At 41.3% G+C, this 21316-nt stretch overlaps 1 protein-coding gene across 1 annotated transcript; it reads right to left on the bottom strand.

Moving 5' to 3' along the window:
• Positions 1 to 6359: 6359 nt before the first annotated feature.
• Positions 6360 to 20573, bottom strand: LOC311060382 (PDZ domain-containing protein 7-like). The gene is made up of 17 exons (XM_084078553.1): positions 20477 to 20573; positions 20103 to 20331; positions 19582 to 19719; positions 19072 to 19246; positions 18644 to 18820; positions 17631 to 17778; positions 16386 to 16446; positions 15714 to 15891; positions 15195 to 15367; positions 14832 to 14984; positions 13994 to 14076; positions 13177 to 13268; positions 12697 to 12788; positions 8706 to 8777; positions 7591 to 8187; positions 7285 to 7385; positions 6360 to 7175 (listed from the first exon to the last, which is right to left on the bottom strand). Exons 2-17 carry the CDS (start codon positions 20266 to 20268, stop codon positions 7032 to 7034), a joined length of 2550 nt encoding a protein of 849 aa, XP_083934679.1. The 5' UTR covers positions 20269 to 20331; positions 20477 to 20573; the 3' UTR covers positions 6360 to 7031.
• Positions 20574 to 21316: the final 743 nt, after the last annotated feature.

Below are 21316 nucleotides of genomic sequence, written 5' to 3'. Positions count from 1 at the left end.
TTGAAAAAAAAGAACGAAAAAGAACTGAACTAGTTCATTTTTTGAACCATGAACTTTAGTTCAAAATTTTGAATTATGAACTGAACTTTGAACTAGTTCATTTTAAAATTTGTGAACTGAACTTTGAACTAGTTCATATTTTAAGTGAACTTTCCCAACACTGGCTACTAATCCTACATACTTACTGCTAGTAACCCCATTCATACTTTAAAATGTTCATCTTACTGTGGACATGTTTGCCTGTAAAGGAATCTTTGAAATGTTTAATACTTTTAGAATGGTATTCCTTTAAAAGTTCAGAGATTTATAATGGAGGTCGATGGACGAATTTGGGACCTCAAAAAAACACTTTCACCTAGAAACTCCATTCACTGTTCAAAAATGTCACCTTACTGTGGACATGCATGCTTGAGATTTTTTCTTTGAAATCATTTGTAGTTTGGGAGATATTTAACTTTAAGCGCCCCATGCATTGTGGATGCGGCAAAGGGAAACGAGTACACTGCCATAACAAGGTAAAGAGCAGTAACTACGAAATCAAAAATCACTGAAAAATGGGTTTAAAAGTGATTCAACTGGTCAGCAAAATGAGATATCGGCATATAAGTGATATTACACTAATTGTGCATCTGTTCTTGAGGTAATTGTTTATCCCCCAAAATCACAAAGGCTAATTTGACCTTTGGGATACACAAATAAGTCGGCGTGTCCAAAAACGTAGTTACTGCTCTTTACCTTGGCAGGGCAGTACAGGCTACTAATCCTACATACTTACTGCAAGTAACCCCATTCATACTTTAAAATGTTCATCTTACTGTGGACATGTTTGCCTGAAAAGGAATCTTTGAAATGTTTAATAGTTTTAGAATTGTACTCCTTTAAAAGTTCAGAGATTTATAATGGAGGTCGATGGACGAATTTGGGACCTCAAAAAAACACTTTCACCTAGAAACTCCATTCACAGTTCAAAAATTCCACCTTACTGTGGACATGCATGCTTGAGATTTTGTCTTTGAAATCATTTGTAGTTTGGGAGATATTTAACTTTAAGCGTCCCATGCATTGTGGATGCGGCAAAGGGAAACAAGTACAGGCTACTAATCCTACATACTTACTGCTAGTAACCCCATTCATACTTTAAAATGTTCATCTTACAGTGGACATGTTTGCCTGAAAAGGAATCTTTGAAATGTTTAATAGTTTTAGAATTGTACTCCTTTAAAAGTTCAGAGATTTATAATGGAGGTCGATGGAAGAATTTGGGACCTCAAAAAAACACTTTCACCTAGAAACTCCATTCACAGTTCAAAAATTTCACCTTACTGTGGACATGCATGCTTGAGATTTTTTCTTTGAAATCATTTGTAGTTTGGGAGATATTTAACTTTAAGCGCCCCATGCATTGTGGATGCGGCAAAGGGAAACGAGTACAGGCTACTAATCCTACATACTTACTGCTAGTAACCCCATTCATACTTTAAAATGTTCATCTTACTGTGGACATGTTTGCCTGAAAAGGAATCTTTGAAATGTTTAATAGTTTTAGAATTGTACTGCTTTAAAAGTTCAGAGATTTATAATGGAGGTCGATGGAAGAATTTGGGACTTCAAAAAAACACAAAAAAACAATTTCACCTAGAAACTCCATTCATAGTTCAAAAATTCCACCTTACTGTGGGCATGCATGCTTGAGATTTTTTCTTTGAAATCATTTGTAGTTTGGGAGATATTTAACTTTAAAGGTGAACCTTGTTCCTTCATACTTTAGCCTATACACTTGATTCACAATTGAAAGATTCCACCTTACTGTGGACATGTATGCTTGAGATTTTTATTTTGAAATAATAATAATTTGTAGTTTTTGAAATATTTAACTTTAAGCGCCCAATGTATTGGCAATGGCAATGGCCATTTAAAGGTGAAAAAAGTCTGAAATCCCATGGGAGCCAGATTGCTCAGATGCCAAGTATCCTGTGCTGGGATTCGATCCCATGACCTTGTGGTCTGTAGTCAAGAGCTCTTCCAACTGAGCTATACCCAAGTACACTAAGCTCTGTACATTGACATTAGATGAACGTGATGGGTCATTCCCCCAAATGAATTAAAGGAATTTAGCTCATGCACTTTACAAGTGGGCTTAATGGTAGCAACAGCCAAGAACACAGGAGTCAATGCCTGTTACAGCACTAGACCCCAGGGAGACAGATTGCTCACATGCTGATTTTCCATTTCCAGGATTCGATCACATGACCTAGTTGTTCCGAGTCAAGAGCTCTTCCGACGGAGCTATTCAGACATAAGAAACATTGTACATTGACATTCCATGAACGTGATGGTCATTCCCCCCAAATAATCAAAGGCACTTGGAAGTGGTTTGAAATTAATTGAAATTCTAATCAGATTTCTGAACACTCGTACGCTGAAGCTTGATTCATACTTTGTCGAAAATATCAGATCTACACGCATCAGTATTGACGCGTATATAGTATACTTTTATTTGGTTAAATATTTAACATATTGAGACAGGCCTAGTACTCACCACAACCCACCTAGGCTGTATAAGTTATTCAGGTCAGCTGGTTATGGTACAAATACTGAGTGAAAACCCAGCTCCAAACACATTAACCTTCTTGTTTTTAACAGGGTTACATGCTGATATACAGTATCCTCACCCTGGCTCTAATTTGGGGACAACATAAACCAGATTCTTTTCTTCTTCTTCTACTTTGGTGTTTTATGGCAGTTAGCATCCATAGTTGTTGCATTACCACCACCTACTGGAATATATCTGTTTAAATGTCCATTGCCATTCACAATACATTGGGCGCTTAAAGTTAAATATTTCAAAAACTACAAATTATTGAAACCCCATTCAAACTTTAAAATGTTCATCTTACTGTGGACATGATTGTCTGAACATGAATATTTGAAATGTTTTATAGTTTTAGAAATATATGTATGCTTGAGATTTTTACTTTGAAATAATTTGTAGTTTTTGAAATATTCAACTTTAAGCGCCCAATGCATTGTCAATGCGGCAATGGACATTTAAAGGGAAACAAGTACAAACTTTGGCAGGCTACTAATCCCACATACGTACGTACACCTTGTAACCCCATTCATACTTTAAAATGTTCATCTTACTGTGGACATGTTTTCCTGAAAAGGAACCTTTGAAATATTTCATAGTTTTAGAAATATACTCCTTTAAAAGTTCAGAAATGTATAATGGAGGTCAATGGAGGATTTTGGCACCTAAAAAAAAACTTTCACCTAGAAACTCCATTCACACATGTTTTGTAGTTTTTGAGATATTTAACTTTTAAAACGTATATCTGAAAACATTGGCACCTCGCTGTTCCTTCATACTTTAACCTATAAACTTTTTCACAATTTTAAAATTCCACCTTACTGTGGACATGCATGCTTGAGATTTTTTCTTTGAAATCATTTGTAGTTTTGACAATATTGAACTTTAAGCGCCCAATGCATTGTCAATGCGGCAATGGACATGGTCGTGGGAATGACCCATCACGTTCATGTAATGTCAATGTACAAAGCTTAGTGTGCTTGTCTACTGTTGCCATTAGTTGCGGTATAGACTCTATAGCTGCAGAACCATTTACAGTTATCGTTCTTGGTGTGGACGGACAGCCCTCTGCACTTATTTACATTTCACTGGCGACTGGGATCCATACTTCCCCTTCTTAGAAACGCTAGTTTTAACATTTCAGTTCTTTTTGAAAATATTCGGATACATAATTGCTTGCAGGAAGATTTTACATGAAGCTGACTCAGCAACCTTCCCCCTATTCCCATGGATTGGATCCACCCCTCTCACCTGCTCTCACGCATCACCAATCACACCTGTCTTCACTCAACTCATTAGTGGCCTGGTATATATGTCGCAGGGAAATTGGCATTCGTTGGGAAATTGGAAAGGTATGCTCGTTATTAGGCGCAGGGCTTCGGAGCGAGGCGGGGCTTTGATGCGAGGCAGACCTGGCTTTTGTTGTTCCCCTCAACATAGCAACCAGGAAGCTACGCTAGGGGAACGCTGAGGAGCGCTGAAAATAAAATGGATAATATGAGAGAAATATTCTATGACAGGTTGGATAATGAAGCGGTTAGCCAAGAGGCGCGCCGACTCAGCAGACCTTGAGGCCGAGGAGGCGCGCCCAAGCGCCTCCAGGCGCAAGTGCCCGAGCCGACCGGCCGATGGTCTGCTAGTCGAATCAGCGCTGTCCGAGTTGTAAACTGATAGGGGGAGAATAGATCTTTTCATGGGTTACTATCCACGACACTCTGTGGGCTTTCTGCCCGTGCACATATAGTGTGTGTTTGTGTGTGTGTGTGTGTGTGTGTGTGTGCGTGTGTGTGTGGGGGGGCTCTACGTAACAGGTGTGTTGATTACATAGACAGATTAACGTCACCAGTCGCAATCAAAGTGAATCGATAACAAAGGGGGAAGCGAGGGATGGGGGGTGGAAAGAGCGCTCCTTTATCAATTCCACTGGTTTTCCAATTTCCCTGTAACATATATACCCTGCCTGTACTTCAGTTCAGCTTGGCAGCAGCAGCAGTAACAACTCCACTGGAGAGCCCTCTGTCCTGGAGTCTCAGCCGGGCTGGGTCATGCGTCCCTGAAGTGAGTTCACTTGTTCATGGTTGCATGTTGCAATTTGTGGGTTATGTGTTGTTTGCCTTGAAACTCATAGATAGGTGTGTGTGTGTGTGTGTGTGTGTGTGTGTGTGTGTGTGTGTGTGTGTGTGTGTGTGTGTGTGTGTGTGTGTGTGTGTGTGTGTGTGCGTGTGCGTGTGCGTAATGAACATAGCACATAAGTACTTATTATAGAATTCAGGGAAATACAATAATCATTAATCTTAGAGAAATATTGAATGTCACTTGGTTTATTGTGTTAAATGTTGAATTGTATAATAATCATGTGTTTCTATCTTTCATAGTGTAAAACCATGACCGTGAAGCCTCACCACCTCCTTGCCCAATCATAAAATGCTCATGTGTGCAACGGAACAATAAATGGCTTGAACGGAACTCTGTTGTGTCACATTCTTGTAGACGTGCCATGGTGATGTTCAATATTCTGTGAAGCAAAGTAGAACTCTATCTTACAATGGGTGAGGGGGGGCATTGCACAAAACATGACCATCCTCCTATAATTTGAGAAACGTCTGTCTGTAGTGGTGAGATCAAAATTTGTTCTGCCCTGTTCTCCTTAGTGGCTGTTTTTCGATTTCACCAAATCTCAGCTGTTTGTTAGCGTTTTTGTGTAAAAGAATGTCGCCATGGTTACGTGGCTGCCCAGCTGTGGGATGGCCCCGCGAGCTATGGGACGAACTGCCTCCCGGGTTGCCAGATCATGTGCGCATATCCCCCCACAGATGCGTCCACCAGGTATGGACTAGTGTTAATTAATGCATATGCAATTTTTATAAGATAACATGAAATGCCTTTTCGAGAGTAGTTATTTTCAATGTATACCCTATAGCAACGCTTTGTGAGCTTGTAGATCGTCTACTTTCACTAGTTTTGGTACAGAGGAGATATCACATTTTATTTCACTATTGATAAATGCATTGTGAACCACTGATCTTAGTTTTAGTGAAACAGGGGCTCGGTTCATGGCAGAAGGCAAGAGTCTATGATCTTCAACAGACACCGTCAGGCTGGATGAAGCCTTAGCTCAATCACTAGTGTGACAGTCTGTGAGTCCGAAGGTTGAGGATTCGATTCCTGTCTATGGCCATGGGTTGAGGTGTCCATGAGTAATGTTCTTAACCCTGGATTGATAGCCACAATCCCTCAGCACTTCGCTCAGCTGTTGAGAATGCTCATTTCATTGTTAGTTGCATGGGCTACTTTGTCTCAAGTTCAATCTATTCTGTTTCTACATCTTATTGTGCTATTGTTGCATATCGCTTTTTGCCTATCATGCCTCGGACCCGTTTATCGCTGCTTGCAGCTATATTTATCTATGTTTTCGTTAGTTTACATTTTTGATGTTTATTGTGAATTACTGCCTCCTAAATATTTGGAAACAATTTGCCCTTGCAAGGCAGTACAAATAAAGGTTGAGAGACACAAACCCTCCTTATAATTGCTGTGTATAGAAGCTGTATTGAAGACTAAAGTTTGCCCTATGGACGTCAAAAAATGTGCTCTAAATTTCAAACCATCTCTCTATATGGCGCCTGACTATCTAATAATGTTCAGTCCACTAGGGTTCTGGAAGGCACTCAGGTTACAGTTTGATATTTATTAGCCTGTACACTTAATAATTCAAAAGCAGTAGGGAGCACCACACCACTGCGCTCTGAAATGTCATTATCTCAGTCTTCAACATGACGCTTGTTGCTTCGGCATAATAATGTAAAAGGAAAACAATATCAGAGACGAGCATTGGCTCTTGGGCAGTGATGCAGTGACCCAACTAGCAAATACTAGTCCCAGGAACACAATGGTTGTGTTTCGTCAGGATTTCATGCTTGTTGGACACATAGATCACCGTCATTTCTGTTAGTGTTTCCCCATCATTTACTGCTTCATTCTTTTTTACTATTCATGTCTGAAGTATAGCCCAAATCTTCATTGGCCATATCCTTCATGTTGCGTACCGAAATCCTCCCATACTATCCACAACACTCGCTTCTGTGGGCCCTCCAAACCCTTCTTCATCCAGATGATTGTATCTGCAATTATGAGAGCTCCCGCATTGGTCTGCTGTCTCCGACAAACTTGGACTTATATCAGGTCAGTAGCCTCCTACTCTTCATAGTCACCTCCAGATTACACTGCTGACCATCGCTGTGAGGACGTTCTTGTGGGTCAGTAATATGACCAAGCTTTCCAATCTGTTGTGGCAAAATTACAGAAGCAAAAACCAGAATACTTCAGTGTCTTTGGGTCCCTGCTGATCACCATGCTTCCCAGGCTTTGGGAACTCGGCTAAATACAGACTGAATGTTTCAGTCTCCAACCAAGTGTTTGTGACAGTTGAGTCAGTCTCCGTTCAGGGGTTTTTAGGGACTTTGACCATGAACACCATGGGATCTTTGGCCTTGTTGCTGAAGGCTTTGCGGATTATGTCAACAGCATGCTGATGTGTGACCCCTTGAAGGGACACCCCGTCCACGGATACCAGCTCAAACCCAGCCTGGGGACAAAGAAAGAAAAATGTTAATGGCTACACCTAGATTTACTTAACCACAAATAATAAGATACACATTATCTCTAGCACAGTGTTTAAGTGATTGTCATTCAACCTTCAGGACTTCACAAGTGGAGGCGGCTCCTCCAGGAAAGATCTTCTCTATCTTAACCACCGGTTGAATCTTGGACTCTATCCCACCAGATATACTGATACCTGGATCAAAATCACACAAACTGGTTTATTAAAGGAATGGGAAAACCAGCTTCTTTTATTAGTGTAGTAATCAACTTCAATAAAGACACAAATACATTCCCAGTAGAAATGTACAATTTACCGATTTTTAGGTAATGTGCAAAAGAAGAGTTGTTAAATTTACAACGCTAGCCTGCTGACAATACCAATCAAACTATTGATTTACCCAATGACTGTTTGGTCTTGGAGATGTTGACCGCTTTGAGCTCATACTCCTGCACTGGGCCAGTGCCATTGTGTCCATTCTCAGTGGAAGCAGGGTGGCCATTCATTTGTCGTTCGGGACTCGAACGAAACACCTGCGTCAACCCGGGTCGGGTCCTATGAGGGCCGCTGGGCAGCGTGAACACGGTCTCTTTACTGCTCTCTCCGTTTTTTCCTTTGGAGTGGCCATTTCTAAACGGGGATCTCCCCCTCTCTGACAGGGACTCCCCCCTGTCAGAAGACGAGTGCAACGAAACCTCGTCGTAGTGGACAGAGCTGACCGTACCGATGTCCGAGCGGAGGAGGGAGCGTGAGTCAGAGCTGTGGGCCAGTAGCCAGTTGGGGACCATGGGGCTGGCTGCAGGGGGTTTGAGGTCTCTGGAGTCGGTGTCGTATCCGTCCACCGGGATGTCAAGCAGAGGAGTGAAGGTTCTAGAGGTGTGTGGTCTCTCCTTGCTCAGCCGCGACCCAGACAGACGGAGCTTCTCCAGCTCCTCGTGCAGGTGGTTCTCCTTCTCCACCTCCTTAGCATTGTGGAGCTCAAAACCTCCCTGGTAGTCTGCAGAAAGTCAATATGTACCATTAATACCTTATTCTAATGTGCCTTTTTTCTAAGCCTTTGATAGTTTGTGCTTATTATTATTCAGCACAAAATTGCTCCTAGATGAATTAAGCATTTATACATGAGAGGCCGTGGCATATCGTGATTATATCACAGCTATGCGTGTTATTGGCACGATGTGAAGCGGAGTGCCTTAAATGATCAGACGTGGTATAATTTGACATATGGCCTTGAGTGTATTATTGCTTTTACAATACGGTTGCCAGTGATTAGCAGTAAGATTCACCTATAATTTTAACCAAAAACATTATGTTGCCAACCAAAACCTAGCATTGTAGTGGGTTATTGGGATTCTCCTACAGAGAACTTCAGTGTGTTCCAATGGGGTGTTCCAATTCAACCAAAACAAAGCAGAATTTGGGCTGCAAAGAAATAAACATTATGACAGAAATTAAGATTTAAGAATTAAGATCACAGCCAGGGGAAATAATTGTATAATGCAAAAGGAAACTGACCGGGAATGGGAGTGATGAGGTGCCGTTTGGGGACTCGTCCTGATAATGGGGAGTGAAGAGGAGGCGTTCTGACTAAAACAAAATAGAGAAAACTTATGTACTGTACGTAGGAATGACAAGTATTATTGTGGCAGTTCACCCTGCCATGGAAAATGCATATGACCTAATATAGTACGTTCCTGTGTTATTTTCCCCATAACCGGAACAGGAATGCTATCACACCTTAAAGTTAAAGGAGGAGTTCACCCAAAAAATGATATATTTTCTATCAATTGCACACCCCATGAAGCCTTGAATTCATGGATTTATTTTTGTTTTTGTGGCATTCCTATGCCAATAATTTGATGACCGGGTGTGTATCCGGTAGGAGACGGGAATCAAATTATTGGCTTAGGAATGCCACAAAAACAAAAATAAATCCATGGATTCAAGGCTTCATGGGGTGTGCAATTGATAGAAAATAAGTAATTTTTTGGGTGAACTACTCCTTTAAAGGTTGAATTATTCTTTAATGCTTACGTTGCAGAGAATGATATTTGTTTGCTTGTATTGATATATTGTTTGATGGTTGTTTGATTGCATTGACTCCAGTGAAAGGAGCATGTAATCAAACATGCTCAGTCCACTTGATTGATTGATTGATGTACTTTATTTAGTAAGACATGAGAACAACAGTACATGGAAGTACAAATTCACAATACAAGGTCTACTAAACTGGAAGACTCATAAAAGCACAGAGCTTGTTTCAAATGAGTTCCCCATGCACACAAATCATGATGACATATAAGAGACAGACAGATATACACAACTACTATAGAATGTCATACAATCAGTTTACAGGTTACTGGTATGAAGAGTGAGAAATATGTACAAAAGGAGAGGGAGAGAGGGGGGGGGGGGGTAGGGGGGTAGGTTAGGTTAGGACTTAGACAGGGGCCATTTTCCAATTGCAGCCTCCTGAAGGTGTATCTTTAGGGCTGTTTTGAAAGAGAGTAGGGTTTTACACTCCTTTACTCCTTTTGGTAGGGCGTTCCACATTTTTGATGAATAGCATGAGAACGAGTTACTTCCCTTTGTTGAGCCAAAAAAGGGTTGGACAAGGTTTGTGGAGCTGCCTCTGGTATTGTGATCGTGGACATCATTAACATTTTGGAAGTATTTTGACAAATACAGGGGGATCCCAATGTTGTGATATATCTTGAAGACCAGGCCCATAGCAAGTTGCTGTACTCTGTCCGCAACCCTAAGCCATCCAATCCTATCAAAATGATCAGGGGTTAGATGGATTTTGTAGTTGAGGCCAAGAAGTAGCCTTACAAGTTTGTTTTGGGATGTTTGGAGCCTTGTTTTTAAGGCCTTGGTGGTGTTGTGATACCATGAGGTACATGCATAATCGTAATGACCTTGTATGAGGGCCACTGCAAGAGTCTTCAGAGTCTTCTTACTGACTTTACGATCAATACTCCGCAAATAGCGTGTTTTTTTGTGGACCGTTTTGATCGTTTTTTCAGCATTTTTGTCACCAGAGAGGTCAGCCTCCAAGATAGAGCCCAGGTAGGTAATTTCGTTTTTTCTTTTGATGATATCATCACCCGCTTTGATCGTGAAGCTCTCTGCCTTTCTGAGGTTAGGAGTGGACCCAAAGAGGATGCATTCCGTTTTGCCCAGGTGTAATGAGAGCTTGTTGTCGGAGAGCCAGATGCAGATCTTGTTGAGTTCAGAGCTGAGAGTTTTCTCAACCTGCAGCCTGTCCCTGTCCGAGACTAGCAGGGCCGAGTCATCTGCGAACAGGAACAGGTTGCAGTCGCAGGCTGACGACATGTCATTCACATATATCAGGAACAGTAAGGGTCCTAGTATACTTCCTTGGGGAACACCACAAGTCACTGGGAGGGGGGGGGACTGGGTGCCGTTTACTTCCACCACTTGCTCCCTCCCTTCCAGGTAGGATCTCATCCAGTTCACTGACGTGTCATCAAAACCTATTGCTCTGAGCTTATTGATCATAATCGGGTGATTAACGGTGTCAAAAGCCTTCTGGAGGTCCAGCATGACCATGCCGCAATATTTGCCCTTTTCAATCTCTTGTTTGATAGAGTCGTTCAAATAGAGACCCATGCTGAACCATACCAACTGTGGGTTGGTGTGTAGTAGGAAATTGGGTACTCTAATTACTGTTTATTATTACGTGGGTAATTATTTGAGTAATATGTGACACTTTAAAATGTGTATATAAATTGTTATGTCTCTGGACATAGGGAATTAGCTGGTTAAATTGAGGATTCAAATTCAGGTCCAATTAATGGGAGGGGCCCAGCCTATATAACAAGGGGGACCTGCCACTGTTTGGCAGTCAAGGAAGGACTGTTGAGGAGGAAGGATCAAAGGCCAATCTGCCCAGTGCTGTGCCTTTTGGCAAACACTACCCTCAATAGGTCAGAATGTGACATTTACAATAAAAAAAGTTTTTTTTTAAATTGACTCTATTTTAATAAAGTTGCAATCCATAACTTTGATGTCCTACCCGGGATTTCCCCGGTCTTCCACACGGGAGACCAAACATCTCCAGCTCCACTCACACTCATCCAAGAACATAATACCAGCTTGTCCAGGGGAGATATTGCACTCGAGCTTAATGCAGTACTACATGTCAACCAGTAGGTGTCCTACCCAAACCAGTAGGTGTCCTACCTAAACCAGTGTCTACATTTCTCAATGGAAGAGTGGGGAGACTACTGCAGATGTGCTAGTTCATATTCTATTAACATACCCTACCATAGAAATACGTCTAAAGTAACGTTTTATTCATTAAAATAAGTTCTGGATTGCAGCTTTAAATCTTTCATGTGTGTCCTGAATTTGCTATGCTTCTATCTCGAAAAACTCTAATACCAATTCTAATCTATGGTAATTACTAAGTAATTAAGTACTTTAACTAGAAAGTACTGTTCCTGAAAAAACTGTGTGGGATCGCTAAGAATGTTCATAATATTGAGTATTGATAGTTTTATAAGTGTTAAAGGTTTTTAAGTATTAGTAGTGTTAAAGGTTTAAGGTTTTAAAGGTCTAAGGTTTTAAAGCTTTTGTAAAGGTTTTAAAGCTTTAAGGTTCTAAAGGCAGGCCCACTAACCACTCAGCAATGGCACTTTGATTAAGTGAGTGCCACTGTAACTACAACATGCATTCAATATAATATAAGATATGGAAACTACTGTACTACATACATGCAATATAAATGGAAATTACTACATGCAATATAATAGAAGATATGGAAACAACTACATGCAATATTTATGGAAACTACTATATGCAAATATGATACCTTTAGTGCAGTATGGCGCAAGTAGGGGTTGGGTAAAACAGTGATTGCTGTGGTCTAATATGCGGTTGCTAGGCTCCACTGTATTTCCCCATTGAAATTAATGGGATTTTTTTTTAAGGGGACTTCTGTTTTTTTTGTTTTTTTACAGTGTTCTGTCACTATGAACATCAGATCTCACCCCCCCCCCCCCCCAAAAAAAAGCTATTAAAATATGTGATCTAACGCTGAACTGTATGTTCAAATTTTTTGTTGTAAAAAGAAATCATGACCGAAATAAATAAACTAACTAACTAACTAACATCATAGAAAAGGTAAGAAAAACTTAGTCCAACATTCTCCTTTAAGCAACTCTAAAAGTAATAATTATTTCAAATGGTAGCCGATATGTCCTAACTAGGACGTTGTAGAGTTGGAACGGAGTTTGTAGCAAGTATGAAGGACTAGTTAGGGGTCAAAAACGGGCGGAATATAGTATATAATGAAGAAATAGTGAAGATAACATTAGTGTGATCGCCTGTAATTGTATTCTTGCTCTGTAAAGCACTTTGAGCTGCATGTCATGTCATGAAAGGTGCTATACAAAAGTTTATTATTATTATTATCATTATTACTTAGCGATCACACAACTAGGCTTGGAGATATTATGCTTGTAGAGTCTATCATACTTACGTGAACGATATTTGAGGATATCATAAGCCTCTACTTCAAACGGAGCCACAACGTCATTGAAAGCACCCAGGTCATCAGGATGGACCACCATTCTGAGGAACAAAAAACACTAAATCAGTCAGTTCTCTTACAATGTAAAACTTGTCTTACAGTAGCTAATTAATCAATATGAAGCGATAATTATGGTGAAAACTCCACAAGCCCCCCCTGACCATTTTAACACCAATATTCAGACTGAGGGGCACAGGTTGTACACAACAAGAATAATTCATGTTTGACACGCACAAGGTCCAGGGTTCAACCCAAGGCTAACAAAACACTTATTATACCAAGTTATTTTTGCTGGTGATGGTAAGGACTTGTATAATTATACCAAGTTATTTTTGCTGGTGATGGTAAGGACTTGTATAATTAATGTGTCATGGCCTTGCAAAGTCCCTTTGTGTGGATGTCCTCTCCTCCTTCCCACCTGGGTCTTACCTGACCTCCCTCATTAGCAGCAGCTTCTCAGGCCTGTCCAGCACAGCCAGAAGGTTGTGCACAAACACCTCTACTGAACGTTGTGCAATGTACTGCAGGAACAAGGACAACTTCAACTATTTAGCAGGTAAAATAACATACATATACACTATTACAACAATAAGGTACATTTGGATTTCACTCGCCATCAGTGGTGGAAAAAGTGTTCACATTTGTTAATTAAGTAAAAGTATCAATACTGCAATGTAAAAATACTCAGTTAAAAGTAAATTCAAAATTTACTTGAGTAAATACAAAAGTATTGGTTTAAAAATGTACTTAAAGTACCAAAAGTGGAAAGTACTCATCATGCAGCAGAATGTCCAATTTCACAAATTTTCAAATGTATAAAAGGTAGACTAATCATTTGAAAATAGCAGATCTACAAGCTCATCGTAGATCAGCTATTTTAAAATGGCCAAAATAATATAGGGCTAATATAGCGATAATAATCAAAATCTACAAAGTAACTAAAGTTTTCAAGTAATTGCAGTGGAGTAAAAGTACAATATTTGCCTCTGAGATGTAGTGGAGTAGAAGTAAAAGTACTGAAAATTGTTGGAAATACTCCAGTAAAGTAAAGAATACCTCAAAATTGTACTTAAGTACAGTTGAGTAAATGTACTTAGTTACTTTACACCACTGCTCGCCATCCAGTGAACTATTTTGAACTAAACTCGGCATGACAAAGAATAATACTAATATCAGGACGTGGAGCCAACATTGTAGTTTCCTAGTGTTACTCAGTCTATGTATAGGTGTGTGCCAGAATATTTACCCTGCGGCAGGTCTTCATCACATGGATCACCTCCTCCTCAGTCAGTAGCCGGCGGGCCATGTCCTCCACAACACCCATCATCTCTGGGTTTGGCATCACACACAAGGTCATGAAGATTATGAAGTTAGATTCATATGATGTGTGTATACTGGACCATGACTATCTCTCAGCACATGTATTAATTTAATACATTACATTTGCATGTATTGTAGCTATAATGTCTGTTGCATAATCAGCAGCAACAGGGCTACATCTTCTCAGTCAATTAATCAAACTGTTAAAGACCCATACCAACGTCACTAAATGTCATTCATTGTCTATTCACAACTTTGGCCACATACTGTAACTGTAGACCATTATTCTGTTAATGGCTTTCTTTTTTTTATTGTGTTTTATTTGGTCCTTACCCCCATATACAAAAAAGTGTAGGAAAACATTCCCATCTGCTTGGCTTGAACAACCTTGTGAAAACTACGGTGCGATTTATTTTCACAAAAGCTGCTGTACTAAAAGCTGAATGAACCTGACAAATGTTAAAGTACTGCATTTTTATGTCACACTAGAGGGACCTAATCGCACACTGATTGTTTTCACTGATAGTTTTGAATAGGATGGCGATATGGTTGGTGGTTGAATTTCAATCATTATATTGTAAGTGATTTTTGTGAGGAAAATACATTACAAGGGTATTGGTCTATTATGTCTGTTCGATCAGCACTGGAATTAATTCCATGCTTAAGTTAATTTGTAGAATAATAATGTGGGGAAAGCCATTGGGTCTCTAACTCCTGCTTTGTTAATGCAATCTTTTGTCTGAAAACCAAAGCAGTAGGCCTACCACTGTTGTAGAAGGGCTTGGAGCGCCCTCTGGAGGTGTCTCTCTTGCGTCCCCTGAATAACAGGTTGACAAAGGTCTTGGAGCGCTGAAGGGTTTTACTTTTTTCTGCAGGATCCTTCCCTTTCTGTTTCTTTTCCTTCTTCTGCTTCACCTCTGCGGTGGGACAAGCAGTGACGATGGGGGGGAGGGGGGTTAGGTTCCATATTTATGAAGTTTGACATTAAAGTTTAACACAATGAAAGCCAGACATTTTAGGCGAACACAGGAGAATCAATTTGGCTCCACTTTTCTGTGAAGCAAAACTCGAGACGGTAACCCCTGTGAGGTTAAACCAAGACCCAGTGATACAGACCCCCTCCTCACCTGCCACAGTTACTTGGCTCTGTGATCTGCTAATGGGCCGACTGGGCTTGCTGAGTGCCATCAGCACAGCTGTCTTGGGGTTCTCCTTCCCCTCTCTGCCGATCACAGTGTCCTTAAGCAGGGTGGTGGGCCCCAAGCTGCGGCTGGTGTCACTCTGGTTGATGGCATCAGACCTGCACAAAATCAGATGTGTAAAGAAAGACATTCAGAATTTTTGCTAACTGTTCCTGTAGAAAAAGTCCTTTTGCAAATTGCTTACATGGACAGGTGTGTAGGAGAGAATAGCCAGCGTGAAAAACGGAAAGGTCCTGCACACTTCACTTCACACACACTTTCAAAAGTTTATCTATTGAGGATCAAGGTTTCGGTCCAAATACCTGATGAAGGTCAGTTGGAGTGATTTGTGTTAAGTGAAGACAGTGTGCGGGACATTTTCTTTTTTCACGTTTACAAAACCTTAAAAAGATTATACAATGGCTTTTGAAATGTGCCGTGGTTTCCATAAAAGTGAACCCTGACCCCTGGTCCTCGGTGGAGATGCAGACGTCCACCATCTCGGAGCCAAAGGGCAGGTGCGGGGGGAACATGACCTGGGAGAGACCACTCAGAGAGCTGACCGGCGTTTCGGAAGACAGAGAGGAGGCTGACGAGTTGGTGTCCGAACCCTGAGAGGAAGACTTCTGAGCACCGTTGGCCACTGAAGAAAAAGAGAAAATCTTATGGACATTTTCTGTAGCTTAGTTCGCAAGCTAAATGAGAGCTGTTTGTCTAATGCCTGATTTATACTTAGTTGCGTGCCGGTGTCCCTCAAGCTCACAACGCATTGTTTTTAGTGTGCTACATTATGCATACGTTTATGTCATTTTATTTTGGAGTGTTCAGGGCAGGCATTGTTTATATAATGGTATAGTTTATATTATGAATTCTGAAACATTCTAAAAACACACACAGACGTTGCTTTTGAAACTCAGTATGCATCCCAAATCAAATGGCATGTCTAGAATGTGTCCAAAAATGCACACAGGCATACACAAACGAGGTCACTCACCAGAACACACATACACAAGTGGTTGGTCAAACACTCATACATGTACACGGACACACACTACTAATAGTGAAGCTAGAGTCTTGGAGATTTCCAGATAATGTAACACAGGTAATGACACTTGAGACCAAAATGCAGATACATACACTTGTTGAGCCACCGGTATTCTGCAACCATCTCCTTATAGGCAGGGTATCGTCCTGCCTCCTGTGAAGATATGACCAGAGATATGTAAATGAGATACAGTAGAGACCTTAAAACTTTTATGGGATGGCTATATTTGATAAAGAGTAACCCTAGAAGCACACAGAGACCTAAAGCCATGTTACTGTTCCTCGTCTTACCTCAGGAGAGCAGTTCATCTTCATGACTGTGTGCGCAGCATTTCTTACACTGTAAGAACCTGAGTGTTCATTTAACTCTGAGAGCCTACAAATGGAAACACGTGGACTCGAAACACATGGAGCCTTATGGGTCCATGTGGTTCCATTAGTACGCTCTCAGAGTTAAATTAACACAGAAGAGTTCACGGGGTAGCTTTGATCACTTTGGGCTGCTTTCTAGTTCCACTGCAGGTCTCACTTACAACATTTCCCTTTCCATGTGGGGCAGGGCAACGGGAAGGATCGAAGCACTAAACTTGCACAAAACGACGGGCCTATGCTTTGATCACCACCTGATCCCAGCAGCCTGGTGAATAATGCACACGGCTTGGCTGTTTCTCACAGGGCGAAACCCAAGCTCCAACAACTAAAGTGGCCCAGGAATATTACAACTGCATGCCAGCTGTCTGCCCAGCCACATAGCCGCCACTCTCCCAGGTATGCAGTAACACACGGCAGTGGAATATATACATATAAATATATATGTCTGTGTTTGCGTGCGTGAGACAAGAAAAGAAAGACATAGAGAATAGGCCTGCACGCTAATCTATGTAAGCTCACTTAACTGAAACCTTTGATAGATTCACACACATGCTTTCTAATAACAGTGTGTAACAGAGTGCGCCAAACACAAAGGGTCATTATGGAATGTGATACGCCCTCTTCAGCCGGTCATTAACACCAAGCAGCCCCACACTATACTCACTCAACTGTGACACGAACAATGTTTATGATGAAGGCTTAAAGGTGTGACCACACACTAAGAAACAAGAAAAAGCTAAGCATTCTACATTCTACACTGTAGTTCTTAACATTTAATGGGATTTCTTGAAGTGCTTCCTATGAAAGCAATCTATCAAAGAAAACTCAACTATTAATAGTATGTGATTTTTAAGAATAAAGAAGGTACCCATTATTTGTAAGTGTCTCGGAAATGACTAATACCAGATTGTACAGGCTACAAACATTACAGGTGGAGAGTTGATTGTTGCATGTCATTGCCCTCACCTTGATGGTCAGCATGACGTGTGTGTGACTCTTCAGCACCTCCACGGCGTTGCTGTGGCTGATGTCCTCAAAGCTCACTCCGTTGGCAGCCAGGATCTGGTCGCCCATCTTGATCCCGTTCAGCTCACCCAGGCCACCTGGGTCCAGTCTGACAGCGTGAAGCAGAAAACGATTAACCTAATGAGGCAATACTGTAGCCTGAAAAAGTAATTTAGAGACTGTTCCATGTGTAAAAATGAACAGAGAAACAGCTTTCATTTCCCAACTGTGTAAAGTGGTGCCATATTGCATGTGTATAATGAGTCATACATCATTAAACTTTACATTGTCAAACTCAACCAAAGCCTTTCTACAAGTAAAAAGTAAACATAATAGAATCACATAAAGACAACGTTTCGGGATCTCTGCTTTATTTCAATAGAGACAGTGAACAGAGAGACGGGGATCAGGGGGGTTGCCTATGGTCAATTCAAAACCGGTCCTATGTTATGGACTAACAGGACTATGTTATGCAGAATATGCGCTCTTACCGGGTGAGCCACTGGGGCACCCAATATAATAATTATCTTGGTGGAATGAATCAACCACTTCAACCAACCTGTGTGAAATCATTCATTACACAGAAACAAAATGGTGGCGCCTTATACAGTATGAGTGGTGCTGTTGCACAAATTCAGGTCAGTTTAATTCTGTTCCTTTCTACTCTCTGACTGAACTATAAAGTATGTGCTTGTCATGTTAGACAAGTACAGTGATATCAACGTAAGATTCAGGGGAGAGAAATTCTTATAATAAGAGAGTCACAAAGTGTTTCACACTGGGGGGTGGAGGACTTCCATTCAAGTTTTAGCTTTACTCTGCACAATCTGGGGCGATATCAAAATATATATTTTGTAGATAGATGGAATAAAAACTATGCTTTTTGTTTTTTGGTAACAGATACAAAATGTATACAATTATGAACAGAATAACATACGGTTGGCTCAAGTTGTTGTATGTTTGGAGTTACCTACTTGGAGACATAGATGCCCAGACCAAACTCCTTGCCTCCGCGGATATTGAATCCCAGACAGTAGTCTTCAGAGGAGGTGTAGAGATGGACAATCCTTCGCAGAGCACTGCCTGAGCTGGCATCTGACGGTGTTCGGCCACTCTCCTCCACCACCATGCGTCTCTGGATCAGATCCACCCTGGAAAAAGATGTATCAAGATTACTCATTATCTTCTGAATGCTGCCATGACTAATACAACACTGGATCAGCATAACGCACTACGCGTGGTAACTTTTGAATGACTTTGCCCCTAAAAGAAAAGATTATAACAATGTCTTCTATTTGTCTGTACAATCGAATGCTTCCACCTCTGCACAAGCATCATTTTTGAACGATGCTGAACGAGGAAACACAGACCAAACATTTCATTACTTCTCTCTCTCTCTCACCAGGTTGTCTTCTCCTTGGAGTAGCGGATCCCGGGCACCTTCCCCACTCGTCTCACCACCATCCTCAGCCTGTCGTTGCCCGTCAGCACCTTGACAGCGCTGCTCATGGTGATGCTCTCCAGGCTGACACCATTCACCTCCACCAGCTTGTCCCCCACACAAAGGCCAGCCTGCTCTGTAGACAAACACACACACGCACGCGCGCACACACACACACACACACACACACACACACACACACACCCACACACACACACACACACATTTGGAAACATACACAGATATATACTCTCAACCAGAGAAATGCACAAAATTGCAGGAACACACGTCAAATCAAATATTCATCAAGTAAGACTTAAGAAATGTCTTGTGTATTTGATTCAATATATTAATCAAAGGAAAAGGATGGTAATGCTGTGTGACAAAATAAATGAATGGTTAATTACTGTATGATATAGAGGTAATGACCATGATGATGCCACAACGATGTTTCCTCTCATTTCTTTTTACCTGCTGTGCTGTCGTCCTCCACCTTGCTGACAAAGATACTGAGGCCGTGTTCACAGCCTCCACGCACACTGAAGCCCAGCCTTCCATCCACACTCTTATCCACTGTGATCGTATGCATGTCCTCACAGTCGTCTCCGCCTGGATGGGCACAATGTACAGTCAATGTAATGCCACTGTGCTCAAATAAATCTAACACAATGTTGTTTATATTGTCAAGTAATCAAGCAAATATCCGATGCCCCTGAACATGGGTGAAATTCATGTGACAAACCAATAAACAATGAATTAGCATCTGCTATTTGCAATCCTATTCATTTGTATTAAAGTACAGTACCAATTGCTCCTTACTATACAATACTATACATTCTGAATGAATATATTCTGTTACATTAAACAGTTAATACATTTAACAGTTAATGATAGCGGGTTAATAGTGAGAATGCCTGGGCCCTTGTAGATATCAGAGTAGATATTGAGCTATTCAATAACATCATAAACTGTAGGAACAGGCCCCACACTACCATCCACGGGAGAGTTGATAAGGATGACCCTGCCCATAGGCGAGCAGGATCGGATTCCATGCCGCCGCCGCTGCTCCTTCTTCCGTAAGAGGTTGCGTGTAGCTGTGTGTGACCCCTGTGTCCCGGGGGTTGTCTCCCTGCGGGACGGGTCTGATGAGTGAGCCATGGCGGCCGATGGGGTCCCCTTTCACACGCACTCCTCCAGGTGCTCAGCGCTGGATGGAGGGGACTAGCAGACAGAAGTTACTCTTACATAATGAAGTGCTTCATTAACAATGAAACATCAATACTAGATAGGAAAAAAAATGAACAGGGTACATTGAAGATGTTCTTTGCCTTTTCTGAGAGGGAATGGCAGAGTGACCCCCACTCACCAGTGCAGCTTGCTTTGTAACATGATGGCTGACTCTCTGCCTCCTTGGAGTGACACTTTGGTCCATTCCTGTCCATGTTGCATCTCACTCACCTGTCTACGTCCCAGATAAAAAAAAATAAACATATCAAGTTCTAGTAGAACTTGATATGTTTATTTTTACCTGTGTGTACACGTGACGTGAGGCATTTCAAGCATGTTTTAGCGTGTAACACTTTCTACAGCATGAGTAGAACTATCTATTTTTGCAAGAAGGTTCACACTGGCAATCCAGAGATGGAAATGTATATATTTTTTCCCTTAATGCACACGTTCCACAGCCTGACCCACTTCATCACGTCAGGATGTCACATGGTTTTCGAAACCATGGATACCTGCCACTAAACTTAACCCGATGCGTGATAACGGCGTGCCCTCGTGACGTCACGTAGGGCTTCCCCCCATGGCTTTTCGGCAGTCTGAACCCCATGGCCAGAAGGACAGCTGAGATCAATTTAGCCTATCTTCATGTCAAAATGACTGGGGTTGTGTAGATAAATAGGTTAATAGTTTCCGCTGAAGCCTCAACAAACTCAAATGTACTTCATACTAGCTCTGTTATAGAACAGATGCTGGATGGGACGTTGTCTCCTTGACAACCCAAGCCCCAATCATACCGCGAACGTCCCCGCCGGCTATGGGACTTACAGTAAGTCTTTAACTTTCAGCACCGAGGACAGCGACGCTGAAAGCTTGCGATATTCTTTAATTTTAATATTGTACAACATTTTAAGATTTACAACAATTATCATGACCTGGCCGATGTAACTTTTGATCACATTTTCAAAGGTAATTCATGCTT

Source organism: Gymnoscopelus microlampas (assembly GCF_963454915.1).
Source record: "Gymnoscopelus microlampas genome assembly, chromosome: 14".
In the NCBI taxonomy this organism is placed as follows: Eukaryota; Metazoa; Chordata; class Actinopteri; order Myctophiformes; family Myctophidae; genus Gymnoscopelus; species Gymnoscopelus microlampas.
The sequence above is the reverse complement of the archived record's forward strand: the minus strand, read 5'-3'. Positions and strand labels throughout refer to the sequence as shown.

Excerpts from the sequence above, each read along its gene's own strand:
- LOC311060382 (XM_084078553.1), bottom strand. The coding sequence starts at position 20,268 with ATGGCTCACTCATCAGACCCGTCCCGCAGGGAGACAACCCCCGGGACA. Across the intron at positions 19,720-20,102 it reads TATCAACTCTCCCGTGGATG|GCGGAGACGACTGTGAGGAC; the intron begins GTAGTGTGGGGC and ends GTGCCCATCCAG. Across the intron at positions 19,247-19,581 it reads GGAGGACGACAGCACAGCAG|AGCAGGCTGGCCTTTGTGTG; the intron begins GTAAAAAGAAAT and ends GTTTGTCTACAG.